This window comes from Budorcas taxicolor, chromosome 1 (assembly GCF_023091745.1).
Source record: "Budorcas taxicolor isolate Tak-1 chromosome 1, Takin1.1, whole genome shotgun sequence".
Lineage (NCBI taxonomy): Eukaryota > Metazoa > Chordata > Mammalia > Artiodactyla > Bovidae > Budorcas > Budorcas taxicolor.
In genome coordinates, this window is record NC_068910.1 from 210240831 (window position 1) to 210257770 (window position 16940).

A 16940-nucleotide genomic window follows, 5' to 3' on the forward strand; every position below is an offset into this window, starting at 1 on the left:
ACCAAGCCCCACTGTGGCTGGTGGAGTCAGCCTTTATGCTGTACGTAGAGCTCTGACACTCTCTGTGCTTCTCCTGGTGGGGCTCCCCTCCCCGACAACCACGGGTCTCTTTGCAGAGCATCTTGAACAGGCTACATGTGGTCAGCATCCCATATGCGCTGATGAAGGCGAACCCACTCTCCTGGATTCAGAAAGTGTGCGTGCATAAAGGTAACAGAGGAACGTCGTCTGTCTGTGCGTCCTTCCTTAGAGGGGTCTTTGAGTTAATCTTTGGTGATTAAGAAATAATATGGCAGCACACAGAGCTGCAGGCGGGGGCCAGGGCAGGCACCCCCTGCCTGCAGCCTGACTCTCCAGTGCTGGGAATAGGGGGCTCGTGGAGGATGGCTCTGGTCGGCATGGCCATAGACTCCTGACTTCATGCTGTCATATAAACGCTCCTGATTGTTAGCTCTTGAGATGGCGCGAATTTGAAGTTAGGGCTCTTCAAGCCACCAGTAGCAAAGCTGATCATTCAAACAAAGCACTTCATGATCCGGAGCGGTGGGGCTGCCCGCAGGGCCACGGCCACCCTGCTGTCCATCCGGAGTCAGTCGGTGCTTCCCGAGCACGGCCACCCCTGCATAATCCGGGAGTCCCTGGGCTCTGCTCCAGCAGGGCTTGGTGGGCCTGCTGTGTCCTGGGTGCCCTGTGCATGTTGACCACACTAATGATGTTGCCGGTTATGAAGTGCGGACGTGGGCTGTGCCCTGTTGGGGGCTGTCTCTGATGACTGTCTGACGGATGAAAACCGAATCCTAGGGGAGCATTCGGCAGTGGCCCCTCCCGCTAGAGGGAGCAGGGTCCCCCCTGTCGGGGAGGGACAGCCAGAGAGGGGCAGCTGGGGAGCAAGAGGCAGGTGTGGTGGGAGCAGGGAGAGAGTCAGAATGACCCCTGCACTGAGCTGGCTTCCAGGCAGGCCAGGTGGGGGAAGTCCAGAAGCTGGGCTGTGGGGAGCATGTGGCCTCCTCTGTGGGCCTGCCTGCCTGTGACGCAGGCATATCCTGTTCCCCTGCAGCCCAAGCTGCACTGGTGAAGTCCCGTGACATGCATTGGTCTCTCTTGGCTCAGCGAGGTCAGAGGGACGTCAGCCTCAGCTCCCTGCGCCTGCTGATTGTGGCTGATGGTGCAAACCCCTGTGAGTACTGCCCACCCCCCAACCCCGGAACCCCTCTATAGTGTGGCCCTGACAACCCTGGGCTCCTAGGTACCTGACTGTTGGGAGGGCATCCCACCTTCTAGCACTCCAAAGCCTCTTATTCCCTCCACCCACCCCTGAGCCCCTCGTCCTGCCTCCAAAGCACCACAGGTCACTGGCTCCTCTGCGTCTCCACCACACTCTTGGCGCAGCTGCTGAGCCACCAGGAGACCCTCCCCAGGCCAGCTGTCCCACAGACCTCAGATCCCAGTACTCTGAGTGCCCATCGCTTCCCTGATGCTCCGAGTGATCCGGACTGTCTTGTTTGTCCTCTGCTGGACACAAGGACCCATGGCCAGGTTTCCTCCTTTCCTGAGCCTCCCTGTGGCAGAATGCTGCAGGTCGGGGTGCAGCCCTGGTCCCAGTGGGGGCAAGGCTGTGCTGATTTATGCCCTGAGCAGGCAGCACCACCCTAGACGGTGGCTGGGCAAGTGGGTTGAGGGGCTGGGCTGCCCCTGCAGGGAGAGGCATGTTGAAGCCACTGGCAGACTGCAGCTGCGAGGCGCATCCAGGAGCGGGTGCTCACAGAGCCGGGCCGCTTGCTGCAGAAGGTTCAACTCCAGCTCTGTGGGTGGCCGGGGTCGCCTCCCATTTGGCACAGCTGCCAGTAGGTGGGCGAGGCTATCAGACCTCAGACTCAACGCCAGGGGTGAGAGTCAGCTTCTTATTTGCTAGCAATTTAAAAATGCATCCTGTTTTTTTGTGGAAACAGCCCCCTTCCACCATGAGACTGATGGGTTGATTGAGGTGAAGGGGTACAGCGTCTGGGCCTGGCGCCAGGCATCTTCCACACTGGGTGCCTGACGGCCTTCTGCTCAGCTCTTGTGTCCACTCTGTCTCATGCAGGGTCCATATCCTCCTGTGATGCGTTCCTCAACGTCTTCCAGGCCAGAGGGCTGAGGCCAGAGGTCATCTGCCCCTGTGCCAGCTCGCCGGAGGCACTCACTGTGGCCATCCGCAGGTAGCTGATCACTGGCTCTGTCTTGTAGACACTTACTTTTTCCTCGTTCAGCTGAATTACCTGTGAGAGCAAATTTGGTTGATTTGTTCCTGAGCAAGAGAAACTGTGAGCAGTGCCTGGTCTAGGGCCCGTCTCCAGGCATGTTCATGTCATAGCGGGGCTGCCCCGACCGCCGCATCTGCACACCCTGTTGGCCACACGTCCCTCCCCGGCTGTCCTGATTTGTGACACAGTTCCATGGTGGCTCCCTGGACCACCATCCCTGGATTATTGCAGCCCAGGACTCACCCTGTTCTAATGGGGTTGGGAGGCCTGAGAGACACAGCCTCCTGCTCTGTGGTCACCCACGTGACTCCCCAGGCCCCAACCGGGTCGCCTTCCTGCCCAGTCATCTCTGCACCTAAGGCTGCTGTCCATGCCCCCGAGTGCCATCCTCAGGTAGAGGGCAGTGCGCTCACATTTGTGGGCACTTTGTTAATTTCCCACTCTCAACTCAGTTGTTAGAGAGTGAGTTTCAGTTGTAGTCTTGTATTATGTTGTTTATTTATCCATGGCTGTAAGAAATCCTAACATGTTGATAAGAATCAACATTAAAAACATCACCTTTATCTTCCCCAGACCGCAGGGGGTTCTTCATGCCTTTGTTCTGTGGTGACCTCTTGTGCTCAGCAGAGTGGTTTTTCTTACTGGAGGAGACGTGACATTTGATTCTCAGCCTCCCAGCTCCTGCTGCTGCAAAACCAATCAGGCCCAAACTTGGCATTGCAGCAGTGGCCGCTTTACTGCCCCTGGCTTCTCACAGGCGGGAGTCGGGACTCCTCTTTGGGGCAGTCTGCTGCAGCTCGGTGGCCTTTGGATGGAATGGGTGGTGCAGCCTGCTGTTCTTCTGCCGTGGCTCCAGGCCACCTCCTCTGGTCTCTGGGTCCTTTGGGCTTGCTCCCAGGAAGCATCGACTGCTCACCTGCTGCCTGGGGCTCTGGGCACTGTCCCAGTACCAGCTGCCTGGTGAAAGCAGTCACCTTTGTGCCTTCCTTGGAAGGCATGCAGAATCACTGCATGGTCTCCGCAGCCCCCTGGTCCCCTGCTGTGGAGCACATGGGGTGGGGTGTCATGCGGACCTGTGGGGATGCAGCCTGCCCCTGGGGTCTCGCAGCCAGCATCCCCACAGCCTGGCGCCAGCTGGCACTTTGCTGCACATCATCCTGTTGTCAGGGGGCTGTCTCCTCATCAGTTAATAAATTTTGTTTCCAGGCCTCCTGACCTGGGGGGCCCTCCTCCAAGAAGAGCTGTGCTGTCCATGAGTGGCCTCAGTCACGGGGTGATCAGAGTGGACGCTGAGGAGAAGCTGTCGGTCCTCACAGTTCAGGACGTCGGCCAGGTGATGCCTGGAGGTGAGGGCACAGTGGGGTCATAGTGGGGAAGGGTCTTGTACTGTGGTTGGATGGGCTCCATAGCACACAAATACCAGGCTTCAGATGGTCCATGTGGGCTGGGATTTTTGTTCGTAACATGTTTTCTGTTTTTTTGCCTCCCTTTGTATCAAGGGCGGTGTGTTTACCCCATGACCCCGCCTTGGTCCTCTCAGGGCTGGGGAGTAGTGACAGAGCTCCCCTCTGGAAGCTCGTGTACCAGGCGGTCACGTGCTTGTCCCTTGGCGAGGCCTGCAGCCCTCAGGCCCTCAGCTGCAGGCACCAGTGATGGGGTTGTCCTTGGTCCTGCCAAGGGCCTGTTAGGTGAGCAGCAGCAGGACCCTAAAGGCTCCAGGAAGGCCGTGGGCCTGGATGGCGCACGAGTCACCGGTGGGGCAACAGTGGGGGAGGGTGATGGCACCGTCTCCCCACAGGGCACCCCCCTGCCAAGCATTGTCACAGGAGGGAATTTAGAGCAGAGCCAGCCAGAGGCCGGTGGCTTTGTGAGTAGGGGGTGCCGTGTGTGTGCTTTGAGGCTGCCCCTTGCCATGGCTACCCTGTGGTGCTCCAACTCCTCTCCTGCCCATGCCCACTCTTCTGGCGACCCTGGAGAGCAGCTTCTATCTCCACTCAGGCCCTGTCGTGGTGCGCCCTGGTCCTGGGCCCAGGACCATGTCTGCAGCTCTGCCTCCAGTAGGCTCTCGGAACAGGCTGGGCACCAGAGAGAGGGACATGGTCGCATCTGGCCCAGTGGTGGTGCTGGGGATCAGCACACAGAACAAGGATGGACATTTATTAGATTGGTGCAAACATAGTTGCGGTAAATGCAACTGTGTTTTTCTGATGTAAATTTTAAATCATTTTAACTAGGCTCAAACATCTTTATTAATCAAAATAGGAACTATTACAGTCAACACATTTTAAAATTTTTAATTAATTAATTTCTTTAAATTGGAGGCTAATTACTTTACAATATTGTACTGGTTTTTGCCATACATCGACATGAATCAGCCATGGGTGTACATGTGTTCCTCATCCTGAACGCCCCTCCCACCTCTCTCCCCATCCCATCCCTCAGGGTCATCCCAGTGCACCAACCCTGAGCACCCTGTCTCATGCATCGAACCTGGACTGGCGATCTGTTTCACATATGATACTATACATGTTCCAGTACTATTCTCACAGATCATCCCACCCTCGCCTTCTCCCACAGAGTCCAGAAGACTGTTCTATGCTCTGTGTCTCTTTTGCTGTCTTGCATATAGGGTAATTGTTACCATCTTTCTAAATTCCATATATATACGTTAGTATACTGAATTGGTGTTTTTCTTTCTGACTTACTTCACTCTGTATAATAGGCTCTGGTTTCATCCACCTCAATAGAACTGATTCAAATGCGTTCCTTTTAATGGCTGAATAATATTCCATTGTGTATGTGTACCACAGCTTTTTTATCCATTCATCTGCCGATGGACATCTAGGTTGCTTCCGTGTCCTGGCTATTATAAACAGTGCTGCAGTGAACATTGGGGTACACGTGTCTCTTTCAATTCTGGTTTCCTCGATGTGTTTGCCCAGCAGTGGGATTGCTGGGTTGTATGGCAGTTCTATTTCCAGTTTTTTAAGAAATCTCCACACTGTTCTCCATAGTGGCTGTACTAGTTTGCATTCCCACCAACAGTGTTAGAGGGTTCCCTGTTCTCCAAACCCTCTCCAGCATTTATTGTTTGTAGACTTTTTGATAGCAGCCATTCTGACCGGTGTGAGGTAGTACCTCACTGTGGTTTTGATTTGCATTTCTCTGATAATGAGTGCTGTTGAGCATCTTTTCATGTGTTTGTTAGCCATCTGTATGTCTTCTTTGGAGAAATGTCTGTTTAGATCTTTGGCCCATTTTTTGCTTGGGTTGTTTATTTTTCTGTAATTGAGCTGCAGGAGCTCCTTGTATATTTTTAGATTAATTCTTTGTCAGTTGGTTCGTTTGCTATTATTTTCTCCCATTCTGAAGGCTGTCTTTTCACCTTGCTTATAGTTTCTTTTGTTGTGTAAAAGCTTTTAAGTTTAATTAGGTCCCATTTGTTTATTTTTGCATTTATTTCCATTATTCTGGGAGGTGAGTCATGGAGGATCCTGCGGTGATTTATGTCAGAGTGTTTTGCCTATGTTTTCCTCTAGGAGTTTTATAGTTTCTGGTCTTATGTTTAGATCCATTTTGAGTTTATTTTTGTGTATGGTGTTAGAAAGTTATTCTAGTTTCATTCTTTTACAAGTGGTTGACCAGTTTTCCCAGCACCACTTGTTAAAGAGATTGTCTTTTCTCCATTATATATTCTTGCCTCCTTTGTTGAAGATAAGGTGTCCATAGGTGCATGGATTTATCTCTGGGCTTTCTATTTTGTTTCATTGATCTATATTTCTGTCTTTGTGCCAGTACCATACTGTCTTGATGACTGTAGCTTTGTAGTAAAGCCTGAAGTCAGGCAGGTTGATTCCTCCAGTTCCGTTCTTCTTTCTCAAGGTTGCTTTGGCTATTCAAGGTTTTTTGTATTTCCATACTAATTGTGAAATTATTTGTTTTAATTCTCTGAAAAATACCGTTGGTAGCTTGATAGGGATTGCATTGAAACTATAGATTGCTTTGGGTAGTATACTCATTTTTTCTATACTGATTCTTTCAATCCATGAACATGGTATATTTCTCCATCTATTTGTGTCCTCTTTGATTTCTTTCATCAGTGTTTTATAGTTTTCTATATATAGGTCTTTTGTTTCTTTAGGTAGATTTATTCCTAAGTATTTTATTCTTTTCATTACAATGGTGAATGGAATTGTTTCCTAAATTTCTCTTTCTGTTTTCTCATTGTTAGTGTATAGGAATGTGGATTTCTGTGTGTTAATTTTATATCCTGCAACTTTACTATATTCATTGATTAGCTCTAATAATTTTCTGGTGGAGTCTTTCGGGTTTTCTATGTAGAGCATCATATCATTTGCAAACAGTGAGAGTTTTACTTCTTTTCCAATCTGGACTCCTTTTATTTCTTTTTCTTTTCTGATTGCTGTGGCTAAAACTTCCAAAACTATGTTGAATAGTATTGGTGAGAGTGGGCACCCTTGTCTTGTTCCTGACTTTAGGGGAAATGCTTTCAATTTTTCACCATTGAGGATAATGTTTGCTGTGGGTTTATCATATATGGCTTTTATTATCTTGAGGTATGTTCCCTTCTATGCCTGCTTTCTGGAGGGTTTTTATCATAAATGGATGTTGAATTTTGTCACAGGCTTTCTCTGTATCTATTGAAATAATCATATGGTTTTTATCTATCAATTTGTGAATGTGGTGTATCACATTGATTGATTTGCAGATATTGAAGAATCCTTGCATCCCTGGGATAAAGCCCACTTGGTCATGGTGTATGATCTTTTTAATATGTTGTTGGATTCTGTTTGCTAGAATTTTGTTAAGGATTTTTGCATGTATGTTCATCAGTGATATTGGCCTGTAGTTTTCTTTTTTGTGTGGCATCTTTGTCTGGTTTTGGTATTAGTGTGATGGTGGCCTCTTCATAGAGTGAGTTTGGAAGTTTACCTTCCTCTGCAATTTTCTGGAAGAGTTTGAGTAGGATAGGTGTTAGCTCTTCTTTAAATTTTTGGTAAAATTCAGCTGTGAAGCCATCTGGTCGTGGCTTTTGTTTGCTGGAAGATTTCTGATTATAGTTTCAATTTCTGTGCTTGCAATGGATCTGTTAAGATTTTCTGTCTCTTCCTGGTTCAGTTTTGGAAAGTTACACTTTTCTAAGAATTTGTCCGTTTCTTCCAAGTTGTCCATTTCATTGGCATATAGTTGCTGATAGTAGTCTCTTATGATCCTTTGTCTGTTGTCATTTCTCCATTTTCATTTCTAATTTTGTTGATTTGATTCTTCTCCCTTTTTTTCTTGATAAGTCTGACTAATGGTTTGTCTATTTTATTTATCTTCCCAAAGAAGCAGTTTTTAGCTTTGTTGATTTTGGCTATGATCTCTTTTGTTTCTTTTGCATTTATTTCTGCCCTAATTTTTATGATTTCTTTCCTTCTACTAACCCTGGGGTTCTTCATTTCTTCCTTTTCTAGTTGCTTTATGTTAGAGTTAAGTTATTTATTTGACTTTTCTCTTGTTTCTTGAGGTAAACTTGTATTGCTGTGAACCTTCCCCTTAGCACTGCTTTTACTGAGTCCCATAGTTTTTGGGTTGTTGTGTTTTCATTTTCATTCATTTCTATGTATATTTTGATTTCTTCTGTGATTGTTGGTTATTCAGAAGCGTGTTGTTTAGCCTCCATTTGTTGGTATTTTTGATAGTTTTTTTCCTGTAGTTGACATCTAATCTTACTGCATTGTAATCAGAAAAGACACTTGGAATGATTTCAGTTTTTTTTAATTTACCAGGGCTAGATTTATGAGCCAGGGTGTGGTCCATCCTGGAGAAGGTTCCGTGTGCACTTGAGAAAAAGGTGAAATTCATTGTTTTGGGGTGAAATGTCCTGTAGATATCAATTAGGTCTAACTGGTTCATTGTATCATTTAAAGTTTGTGTTTCCTTGTTAATTTTCTGTTTAGTTGTCTATCCATAGGTGTGAGTGGGGTATTAAAGTCTCCCAATATTATTGTGTTACTGTTAATTTCCCCTTTCATACTTGTTAGCATTTGCCTTGCATATTGCAGTGCTCCTATGTTGGGTACATGTAAATTTATAATTGTTATATCTTCCTCCAGTACTTTGGCCATCTCATGTGAAGAGTTGACTCATTGGAAAAGACCCTGATGCTGGGAGGGATTGAGGGCAGGAGGAGAAGGGGACGACAGAGGATGAGATAGCTGGATAGCATCACCGACTTGATGGATGTGAGTTTGAGTGAACTCTGGGAGTTGGTGATGGACAGGGAGGCCTGGCGTGCTGCAGTTCATGGGGTTGGAAAGAGTCGGACACGACTGAGCGACTGAACTGTACTGAACTTCATGGATTGATCCTTTGATCATTATGTAGTGTCCTTCTTTGTTTCTTTTCACAGCCTTTCTTTGAAAGTCTATTTTATCTGATATGAGTATTCTACTCCTGCTTTCTTTTGGTCTCTATTTGCGTGAAATATCTTTTTCCAGCCCTTCACTTTCAGTCTGTATGTGTCCCTTGTTTTGAGGTGGGTCTCTTGTAGACAGCATGTATAGGGGTCTTGTTTTGTATCCATTCAGCCAGTCTTTGTCTTTTGGTTGGGGCACTCAACCCATTTACATTTAAGGTAATTACCAATAAGTATGATCCCGTTGCCATTTACTTTGTTGTTTTGGCTTCGAGTTTATAAACCTTTTCTGTGTTTCCTGTCTAGAGAAGATCCTTTAGCATTTGTTTAAGAGCTGGTTTGGTGGTGCTGAATTCTCTCAGCTTCTGCTTGTCTGTAAAGCTTTTAATTTCTCCTTCATATCTGAATGAGATCCTTGCTGGGTACAGTAATCTGGTTTGTAGGTTTTTCTCTTTCATCACTCTAAGTATGTCCTGCCATTCCCTTCTGGCCTGAAGAGTTTCTATTGAAAGATCAACTGTTATCCTTATGGGAATCCCCTTGTGTGTTATTTGTTGTTTTTCCCTTGCTGCTTTTAATATTTGTTCTTTGTGTTTGATCTTTGTAAATTTCATTAGTATGTGTCTTGGGGTGTTTCACCTTGGGTTTATCCTGTTTGAGGCTCTCTAGGTGTCTTGGACCTGGGTGGCTATTTCCTTCCCCATTAAAATGGAAGTTTTCAGCTATTATCTCCTCAAGTATTTTCTCATGGCCTTTCTTTTTGTCTTCCTCTTCTGGGACTTCTATGATTCGAATGTTGGGGTGTTTGACATTGTCCCAGAGGTCTCTGAGTTTATCCTCATTTCTTTTAATTCTTTTTTCCTCTCTGCTTCATTTAATTCCACCATTCTATCTTCCACCTCCCTCATCCAATCTTCTGCCTGCGTTATTCTACTGTTGGTTTCCTCCAGAGTGCTTTTGATCTCAGTTATTGCATTATTCATCATTGATTGACTTTTTAAATTTCTTCTGGATTCTTGTTAAACAATTCTTGCATCTTCTCAGTCCTTGTCTCCAAGCTATTTATGTGTAACTCCATTTTGTTTTCAAGATTTTGTATCATTTTTACTATTATTATTATGAATTATTTTTCAGGTAGACTCCCTATCTCCTCCTCTTTTCTTTGGCTTGGTGGGTATTTATCATGTTCCTTTACCTGCTGAGTATTTCTCTGCCTTTTCATCTTGTTTAGATTGCTATGTTTGGGCTGGCCTTTCTGTATTCTGGCAGTTTGTGGTTCCTCTTTATTGTAGGAGGTTCCTCCCTGTGAGTGGGCTTGGACAAGTGGTTTGTCAAGGTTTCCTGGTTAGGGAAGCTTGCATTGGTGTTCTGATGGGTGGAGCTGGATCTCTTCTCTCTGGAGCCCAATGAAGTGTCCAGCAGTGAGTTTTGAGGTGTCTCTGGGTTTGGTATGACTTTGGGCAGCCTGTATATAAAAGCTCAGGGCTATGTTCCTGCGTTGCTGGAGAATTTGTATGGTATGTCTTGCTCTGGAACTTGTTGGCTCTTAGGTGGAGATTGGTTTCAGTATAGGTATGGAGGCTTTTGGATGAGCTCTTATCGATGAATGTTCCCTGAAGTCAGGAGTTTTCTGGTGTTCTCAGGTTTGGGATTTAAGCCTCCTGACTCTGGTGTTCAGTCTTATTGTTACAGTAGCCTCGAGACTGCTCCATTCATACAGTACCGATGATAAAACATCTAGGTTAGTGGAGAAAAGATTCTCCACAGTGAGGGACACCCAGAGAGGTTCACAGAGTTACAAGGAGAAGAGAAGGAGGAGGAGGGAGATAGAGGTGACCAGGAGGAGAAGAGGGGGAATCAAAAGGGGAGAGAGCCATCTAGCCAGTAATCACTTCCCTATGTGCTCTCCAGAGCCTGGAACACTCAGAGAGGTTCACAGAATTATACAAAGAAGAGAAGAGGGGAGAAGGAGATAGAGGTGACCAGGAGAAGAAGAGGGGGGTCAAAAGGAGAGAGACAGATCTAGGCAGTAATTTGTTCCTTAAGTGTTCTCCACAGCCAAGAATACCCAAAGAGATTCACAGAGTCCAGTAGAGAAGAGAAGGGGGAGGGAGAAGATAGAGGTGACCTAGGGGAGAAAAAGGAGAGTCAAAGGGGGAGAGGGCAATCAAGCCAGTAATCACACTCCTAAATAAAAATGGGTACTGAAGATTGGATTCTTAAAGGTACAAAATTGATAACAAATACCAAAAAGCAAAGATTAAAAATCTAGAGTAGAAATTAGACTCTCAAAAATACAATATTAAAAAAATAAAACAAAATCAGAAAAATTTTAAAAATATGTATGAAATTTGCTTTAAAAATAGGGTCTTTTTTTTTGCAAGGTAATAGTAGGTACTCTTGCCTCGAAAATCCCATGGACAAAAGAGCCTGGTAGGCTGCAGTCCATGGGGTCGCTAAGAGTCAGGCACGACTGAGTGACTTCACTTTCACTTTTCACTTTCATGCACTGGAGAAGGAAATGGCAACCCACTCCAGTGTTCTTGCCTGGAGAATCCCAGGGACGGGGGAGCCTGGTGCGCTGCCGTCTATGGGGTTGCACAGAGTTGGACACGACTGAGGCAACTTAGCAGCAGCAGTAGGTTATAAAAATGAAAACTCAGTTCATTTCAGTTCAGTCGTTCAGTCATGTCTGACTCTTTGTGACCCCATGAATCGCAGCACGCCAGGACTCCCTGTCCATCACCATCTCCCGGAATTCACTCAAACTCACGTCCATCGAGTCGGTGATGCCATCCAGCCATCTCATCCTCTGTTGTCCCCTTCTCCTCCTGCCCCCAATCCCTCCCAGCATCAGAGTCTTTCCAATGAGTCAAGTCTTCACATGAGGTGGCCAAAGTACTGGAGTTTCAGCTTTAGCATCATTCCTTCCAAAGAAATCCCAGGGTTGATCTCCTTCAGAATGGACTGGTTGGATCTCCTTGCAGTCCAAGAGACTCTCAAGAGTCTTCTCCAACACCACAGTTCAAAAGCATCAATTCTTCAGCGCTCAGCCTTCTTCACAGTCCAACTCTCACATCCATACATGACCACTGGAAAAACCATAGCCTTGACTAGACGGACCTTTTTTGGCAAAGTAGTGTCTCTGCTTTTCAATATCTTATCTAGGTATCTCATAACTTTTCTCCCAAGGAGTAAGTATCTTTTGGGGGTAATAAAGGACTTAAAATTTTTTTAAATTTAAAAAATGATAATAGTAAAAATAAATCTTAGGAATTTCTCTGGAGCTGTTGAGGGCAGTGTGGGGTCAGTTCAGTTTCAGAAAATTTCTTGTTCCAGCTTATACTTCTCAAGGGCTATAGGCCCCTTCCAATGTAGTTGGTGCTAACTACAGGGTTTTAATCTGTTGCACCTGTCACTTCCAAAGCGGTTCCCTCTGTTTCTTTTGGCTTCTTCTGTTTGCAAGTCTCTTCAGTGTCTAATTTCTGCCCTGAAACAAGGGGGCAAAGGTGGTCACTTATTTAGGCTCACTTGTTCAGTCGTGCTGTGGGAGGGAGGAACACTGCAAACGAATATCACTGGCGTGTGTGGGGAGTGCTTGCAGTGTCTCAGCCGCACTGGGTTTGCCCCCACTCACCACGTGTGTGCTTTCCCAGTCTATGCTGCTTAGGCTCCAGGTTGCTCTGCAACTCTCTAAAGCAGGCCTGGGTTGTGTGCCCTTCCCAGGTCTAAGCCGCTCAGGTTCAGGTTCTCAGGTACTCCACAAAGGCACAGACTTGGTTCAGCCTGCGTTTTGTGCCCTTCCCAGGTCTGAGCAGCTCAGGTGACCAGGTGCTTGGTGAGCGCACTCTCCCCACGCGGGGCAGTGCCTCTTATCACCTCCTTAGTCCCAGCCACTTAGTTTCCTGGGTGTACAGCGGGAGTGCCATCTCAGGTGAGTTGTGTCTCCTCTGGGGAGCTGATCTCTGACTGCAACCCTCCTGGCAGATGTCAACCATCCAGGATTCCAGGAAGACTTAGTTAGCAACTGGGAGCCTGCTCACAGTTTGGTAAAGGATGCCATCCCTGGGGCCAAGATTGCCCCTTTCCGGCTCTGGCTGTTGCCCTCCTGCCTTCCTGCCTCTGGCAGGGGATGGGCTGGCTGGTATTCGCTCAGTCCTTTGTTCTGTGAGTGGGCCAGGCAGTGCCTTAGGTTAGAGCTTTTCGTGGGAAAGTTCTCTCTCTCTCTCTCTTTTTTTCCTCTCTGACTATCCCACAGTTTGGGTTGCTATCTCATGTTAGCTCCCTCAGATTGTCCTCAGGACAATCCTTAACCTAAGCACGCATCCCGCGCCTCCCTGTTCAGCCCCCACTTGCTGGTGGCGGTTGCGAGCGTGTGCGCTACTTCTCCAGTGGGAGCTGCAGTTAGGCACGTAATCTATGGGTTTTATTTATTTATTTATTTATTTTTCCTCCTAGTTATGTTGCTCTCTGAGAGTCCAAAACTCCCCACAGACCTGCCAGTGAGAGGTTTCCTGGTGTTTGGAAACTTCTCCTCTTTCATGACTCCCTCCCTGTGATGGGTCTCCATCCCTAACTCTTTTGTCTCTCTTTTTATCTTTTATATTTTGTCCTACCTCCTTTTGAAGACAATGGGCTGCCTTTCTGGGTGCCTGGTGTCCTCTGCCCGCGTTCAGAAGTTGTTTTGTGGAGTTTGCTCAGCATTCAAATGATCTTTCGATGAATTTGTCGGGGAGAAAGTGGTCTCCCCGTCCTATTCCTCTGCCATCTTAGGGAATCAACACAGTTTTGCCAGTGAGGAATAAATTTGTTTATTCCTGTAGCATAAAAATCTGTGCTTCGGGATTTGATGAACTCTTGGAAAACATTTTCTGCATCCTGCTGGTTGTGGTAGCATTTTTCCTGCAAAAGTTGTCGAAATGCTTGAAGAAGTGGTAGTCAGTGGGCGAAAAGTCAGATGAATATGGCAGATGAGACAAAACTTTGTGGCCTGATTTCACTGAACTTTTGAAGCGTTGATTGTGCAGCATGCAGTTGGGCGTTGTCATGGAGAAGAATTGGGGTCATTCTGTTGACCAATACCAGCTGAAGGCATTGCATTTTTAGTATATCTCATTGATTTGCTGAACATACCTCCCAGGTGTAATGATTTCACTGGGATTCAGAAAGCCACAGTGGGTCAGACCGGCAGCAGACCCTGGGTGTGTGTGTGTGTGTGTTCATGCTCTGTCCCCCGTGTGTGTGTGTGCACACATATGTGGGTGCGCATGTTTTTGCTGCTCTGGGTGTGTGGGTGCTCCCCCTTTGTGTGCATGTGTGCACATGTGCAGACATGTGCCCCCCAAGTGTGTGTGCTGCTCAGGGTATGTGTATTTGTGTGTGTGTGACCCCCGTGTGTGTGTGCACGCATGTGTGCAGATATGTGCCCCCTGGGTACGTGTGTGCACTCCCCCAGGTGTGTGTGTGTGTGCACGTGCCTGTGGGCCCCCCCATGTGCATGTGTGTGCTTGCAGCCCTGGGTGTGTGTGTGTGCACGCATGTGGACACATGCCCCCCCAGGTGTGTGCATGTGCTTTTTGCCCTGAGAGTGTGTGGTGAGTGTGCGTGCATGCTCCCCCAGGTGTATGTATGTATGTGTTCCACAGGTGTGTATATGTGTGCGTGCCCTGCCTCCGTGTGTGTGCATGTGTGTTCTTGCTGCCCAGGGTGTGTGTGTGTGTGTGTGTGTGCATGTGTGCGTGCTCCCCCAGGTGTATGTATCAACAGGACAGGTGCAGCTCTGAGTCAGGTGCATAGTCCTCCCCTGAGCCAGTCCCACGGTTTTGTCCCCAGGACGTGCAGGGTTTGTGCCTTTTTGTCTGGTCGTGACGTGGGAAGGAGGTTGGACTGTGTGCAAGTGTGTGTATCTAGGAGACAGGCCAGGCGGCAGCACCACCCTTGCTTCCTGCCCCTCTGATGCCATAACCTGACCTGTGAACCAGCAGAAGAGACTGACCCAGGGTCCACCCCCATCCCCCGGACAGTCTTCCTTGCGTGTCTTCCTCACTCGTCCTGGAGATGAGAGTCATTCAGGGAATCCTCAGGTGGAGGTGAATGCTGGACTTCGCCCGGTACTGTGGGTGTTTGGTTCTTGCCTGAGCGACTGGGTTCCATTCAAGGGATGCTGCACATTCTGGTGTGCATGTCACTCTCATCAAGGCCTTTCTGGACGTCTGCTCTGTGGCCAGGCTGGTAACCAGGGCTACAGCAGCCAGACAGGCAAGGTCCCCAGAGCCAAGGGCTGGGCTGCAGGTGGCCATGTTGGTAGGGGTGCTCCTTGGCAAAGACAGAAGGGGGTCACTGGGCTGTGGGAGGGGCCGCAGGAGGGACCTGCACTGGGGTGGGGTTGTCAGGTCTGGAGTGTGAGCTGGCCTCAAAGACGGAGGTGTGCAGTAGCATCTCCCATCTCACAGGGCTCAGGAGGGCAGTGCAGGGTGACTACAGAGCCCATGTCACTGGGAGCAGTTTCTGTCACCTGCACGAACCACTACAGAGCACGCAGGCTCGTGGCCAGAGGGGTGTGGGTCTCCACGGGGGAGCACGACTGTTGGTGTCCACCCTGCAGGTGCTGTTCACACAGGTCTCTGGATGGTCCACCTCAGTGTCTGTGTGTGCGTGATCTCCAGGGTTGTTTTCTCTCTTCAGCCAACGTGTGTGTTGTGAAAGTGGAGGGCACCCCTCATCTCTGCAAAACTGATGAAGTTGGAGAGATCTGTGTGGACTCCAGTGCGACGGCGACAGCGTACTATGGGCTGCTTGGGATCACCAAAAACGTCTTTGAGGTCCCTGCGGGTCCCATAGCAGTGGCAGGAGGGTGGGCGAGGCGTGCAGGAGTGTGGCCTTCCTCGGGGTGCCCACAGCCCTCATGGACCCTGGGTGGCCTGGGGGAGCTGGCCTCAGGTCTGGAACCTTTGGATCCTCAGGAGAATTCAGTGCCTTCACAGGGGTGGGAGGGGAAGCCTGGGCCCTGGAGTCCATGCTGGCAGGAGCCTGATGGAGGCCATGCCAGCCGGTAGGGCCTCTGGCCTCAGGGTGGGGTGGGGTTGGGTAGGGAGCCCCGTCCCCTCCAGGGAGATGTGGTGATAGCCCTTCTAGGACTGTTGTCCTCTGCATTCTGTGCAGACTGTCCCGGTCACCGCTGGGGGAGCACCTGTCTCCGACCGACCTTTCACCAGGACGGGGCTTCTGGGCTTCATCGGGCCTGTGAGTGTGTCCCGCTGCCAAACCCGGGCCACCAGCCAGGCTCAGAGCTGGGGAGGGGTCTGTTTGATGTCCACAGTGCCCAGGCCCCATGACGGAATCCCATCCTGCCCAGCCATCAGTGCTGTCATGCTGGGGTTCCCTGTCCATAGCCTTGAGTGCTTTATAGACTTGACCCTCACTGTGTGCCCACCTCTGACCTTCCCTGCACTGATGCCTGCTCTGGACTCCCCCCATCCCCACTCCAGCACACCAGGCTTAGGGCCCCTGCACCCTGGGTCACCCCACCTGTGTTTCCTGTCACCGTGGGCAGGGGGCGTGCAGGGCCTGTCTGAGTTACCTGGTCTGCGGGCTGAGCCACAGGGCCTGCTGTGTGTCCTCTACCCAACCAGTGTCGTTACCTTCAGGATGACCTGGTCTTCGTCGTGGGCAAGCTGGACGGGCTGATGGTGGTGGGATTTCGCAGACACAACGCAGATGACGTGGTGGCCACTGCGCTGGCCGTGGAGCCCATGAAGTTTGTCTACAGAGGCAGGTGATGCGCGGGTCCCCTTGCCTCACCTTTAGGTTCCTTCTCTGCTTAACCCTCGAGAGGTCCCCACAGTGGAAGGAGAGCCCGGTGCTGTGAATACGCAAAACCTAATAATACCTGTACATCGGAGAACTTCGCAAAGAACAGGACGATGTTTGCAGGAGGATGCCTGAGTCAGAGTCTTCACCATCTGCAGAGTTCACGGTTCCTCGAGGGTGAGACCCAGACCAAGGCCTGGGCATGGAGGCTGGGCCAGCAGCACCCAGGAGCTGTGTGCCTGAGGGCAGAACCTCAGGGATTCAGGCCAGAATGGAGGCCTTTCCCTGAGTTACCAGGGGCCTTGCTTTCCTGAGGTCGAGTCAGTTTACCTTCCCTGAATGTGTCAGGCAGGCACTTCACGGGTTCTCATCCAGAAAGCAGATAAGACGGCCCAGCCGGTCGGGGCCCCAGGCGGCTGGGATGGGGAGGAAGGGCCCTGTCCAGCCTGTCCAGCTCAGGGCTCTTT

General features: G+C 49.1%; 1 protein-coding gene across 1 annotated transcript in view; it reads left to right on the forward strand.

Moving 5' to 3' along the window:
• The window catches only part of DIP2A (disco interacting protein 2 homolog A), a 109697-nt gene that overhangs the window by 59425 nt on the left and 33332 nt on the right, over positions 1-16940 (forward strand). The window contains exons 15-21 of the mRNA XM_052650301.1: positions 117-210; positions 1058-1177; positions 2084-2198; positions 3450-3589; positions 15349-15485; positions 15826-15906; positions 16311-16438. Coding sequence (XP_052506261.1) covers positions 117-210; positions 1058-1177; positions 2084-2198; positions 3450-3589; positions 15349-15485; positions 15826-15906; positions 16311-16438 — 815 coding nt within the window. The remainder of the gene's footprint in view (positions 1-116; positions 211-1057; positions 1178-2083; positions 2199-3449; positions 3590-15348; positions 15486-15825; positions 15907-16310; positions 16439-16940) is intronic.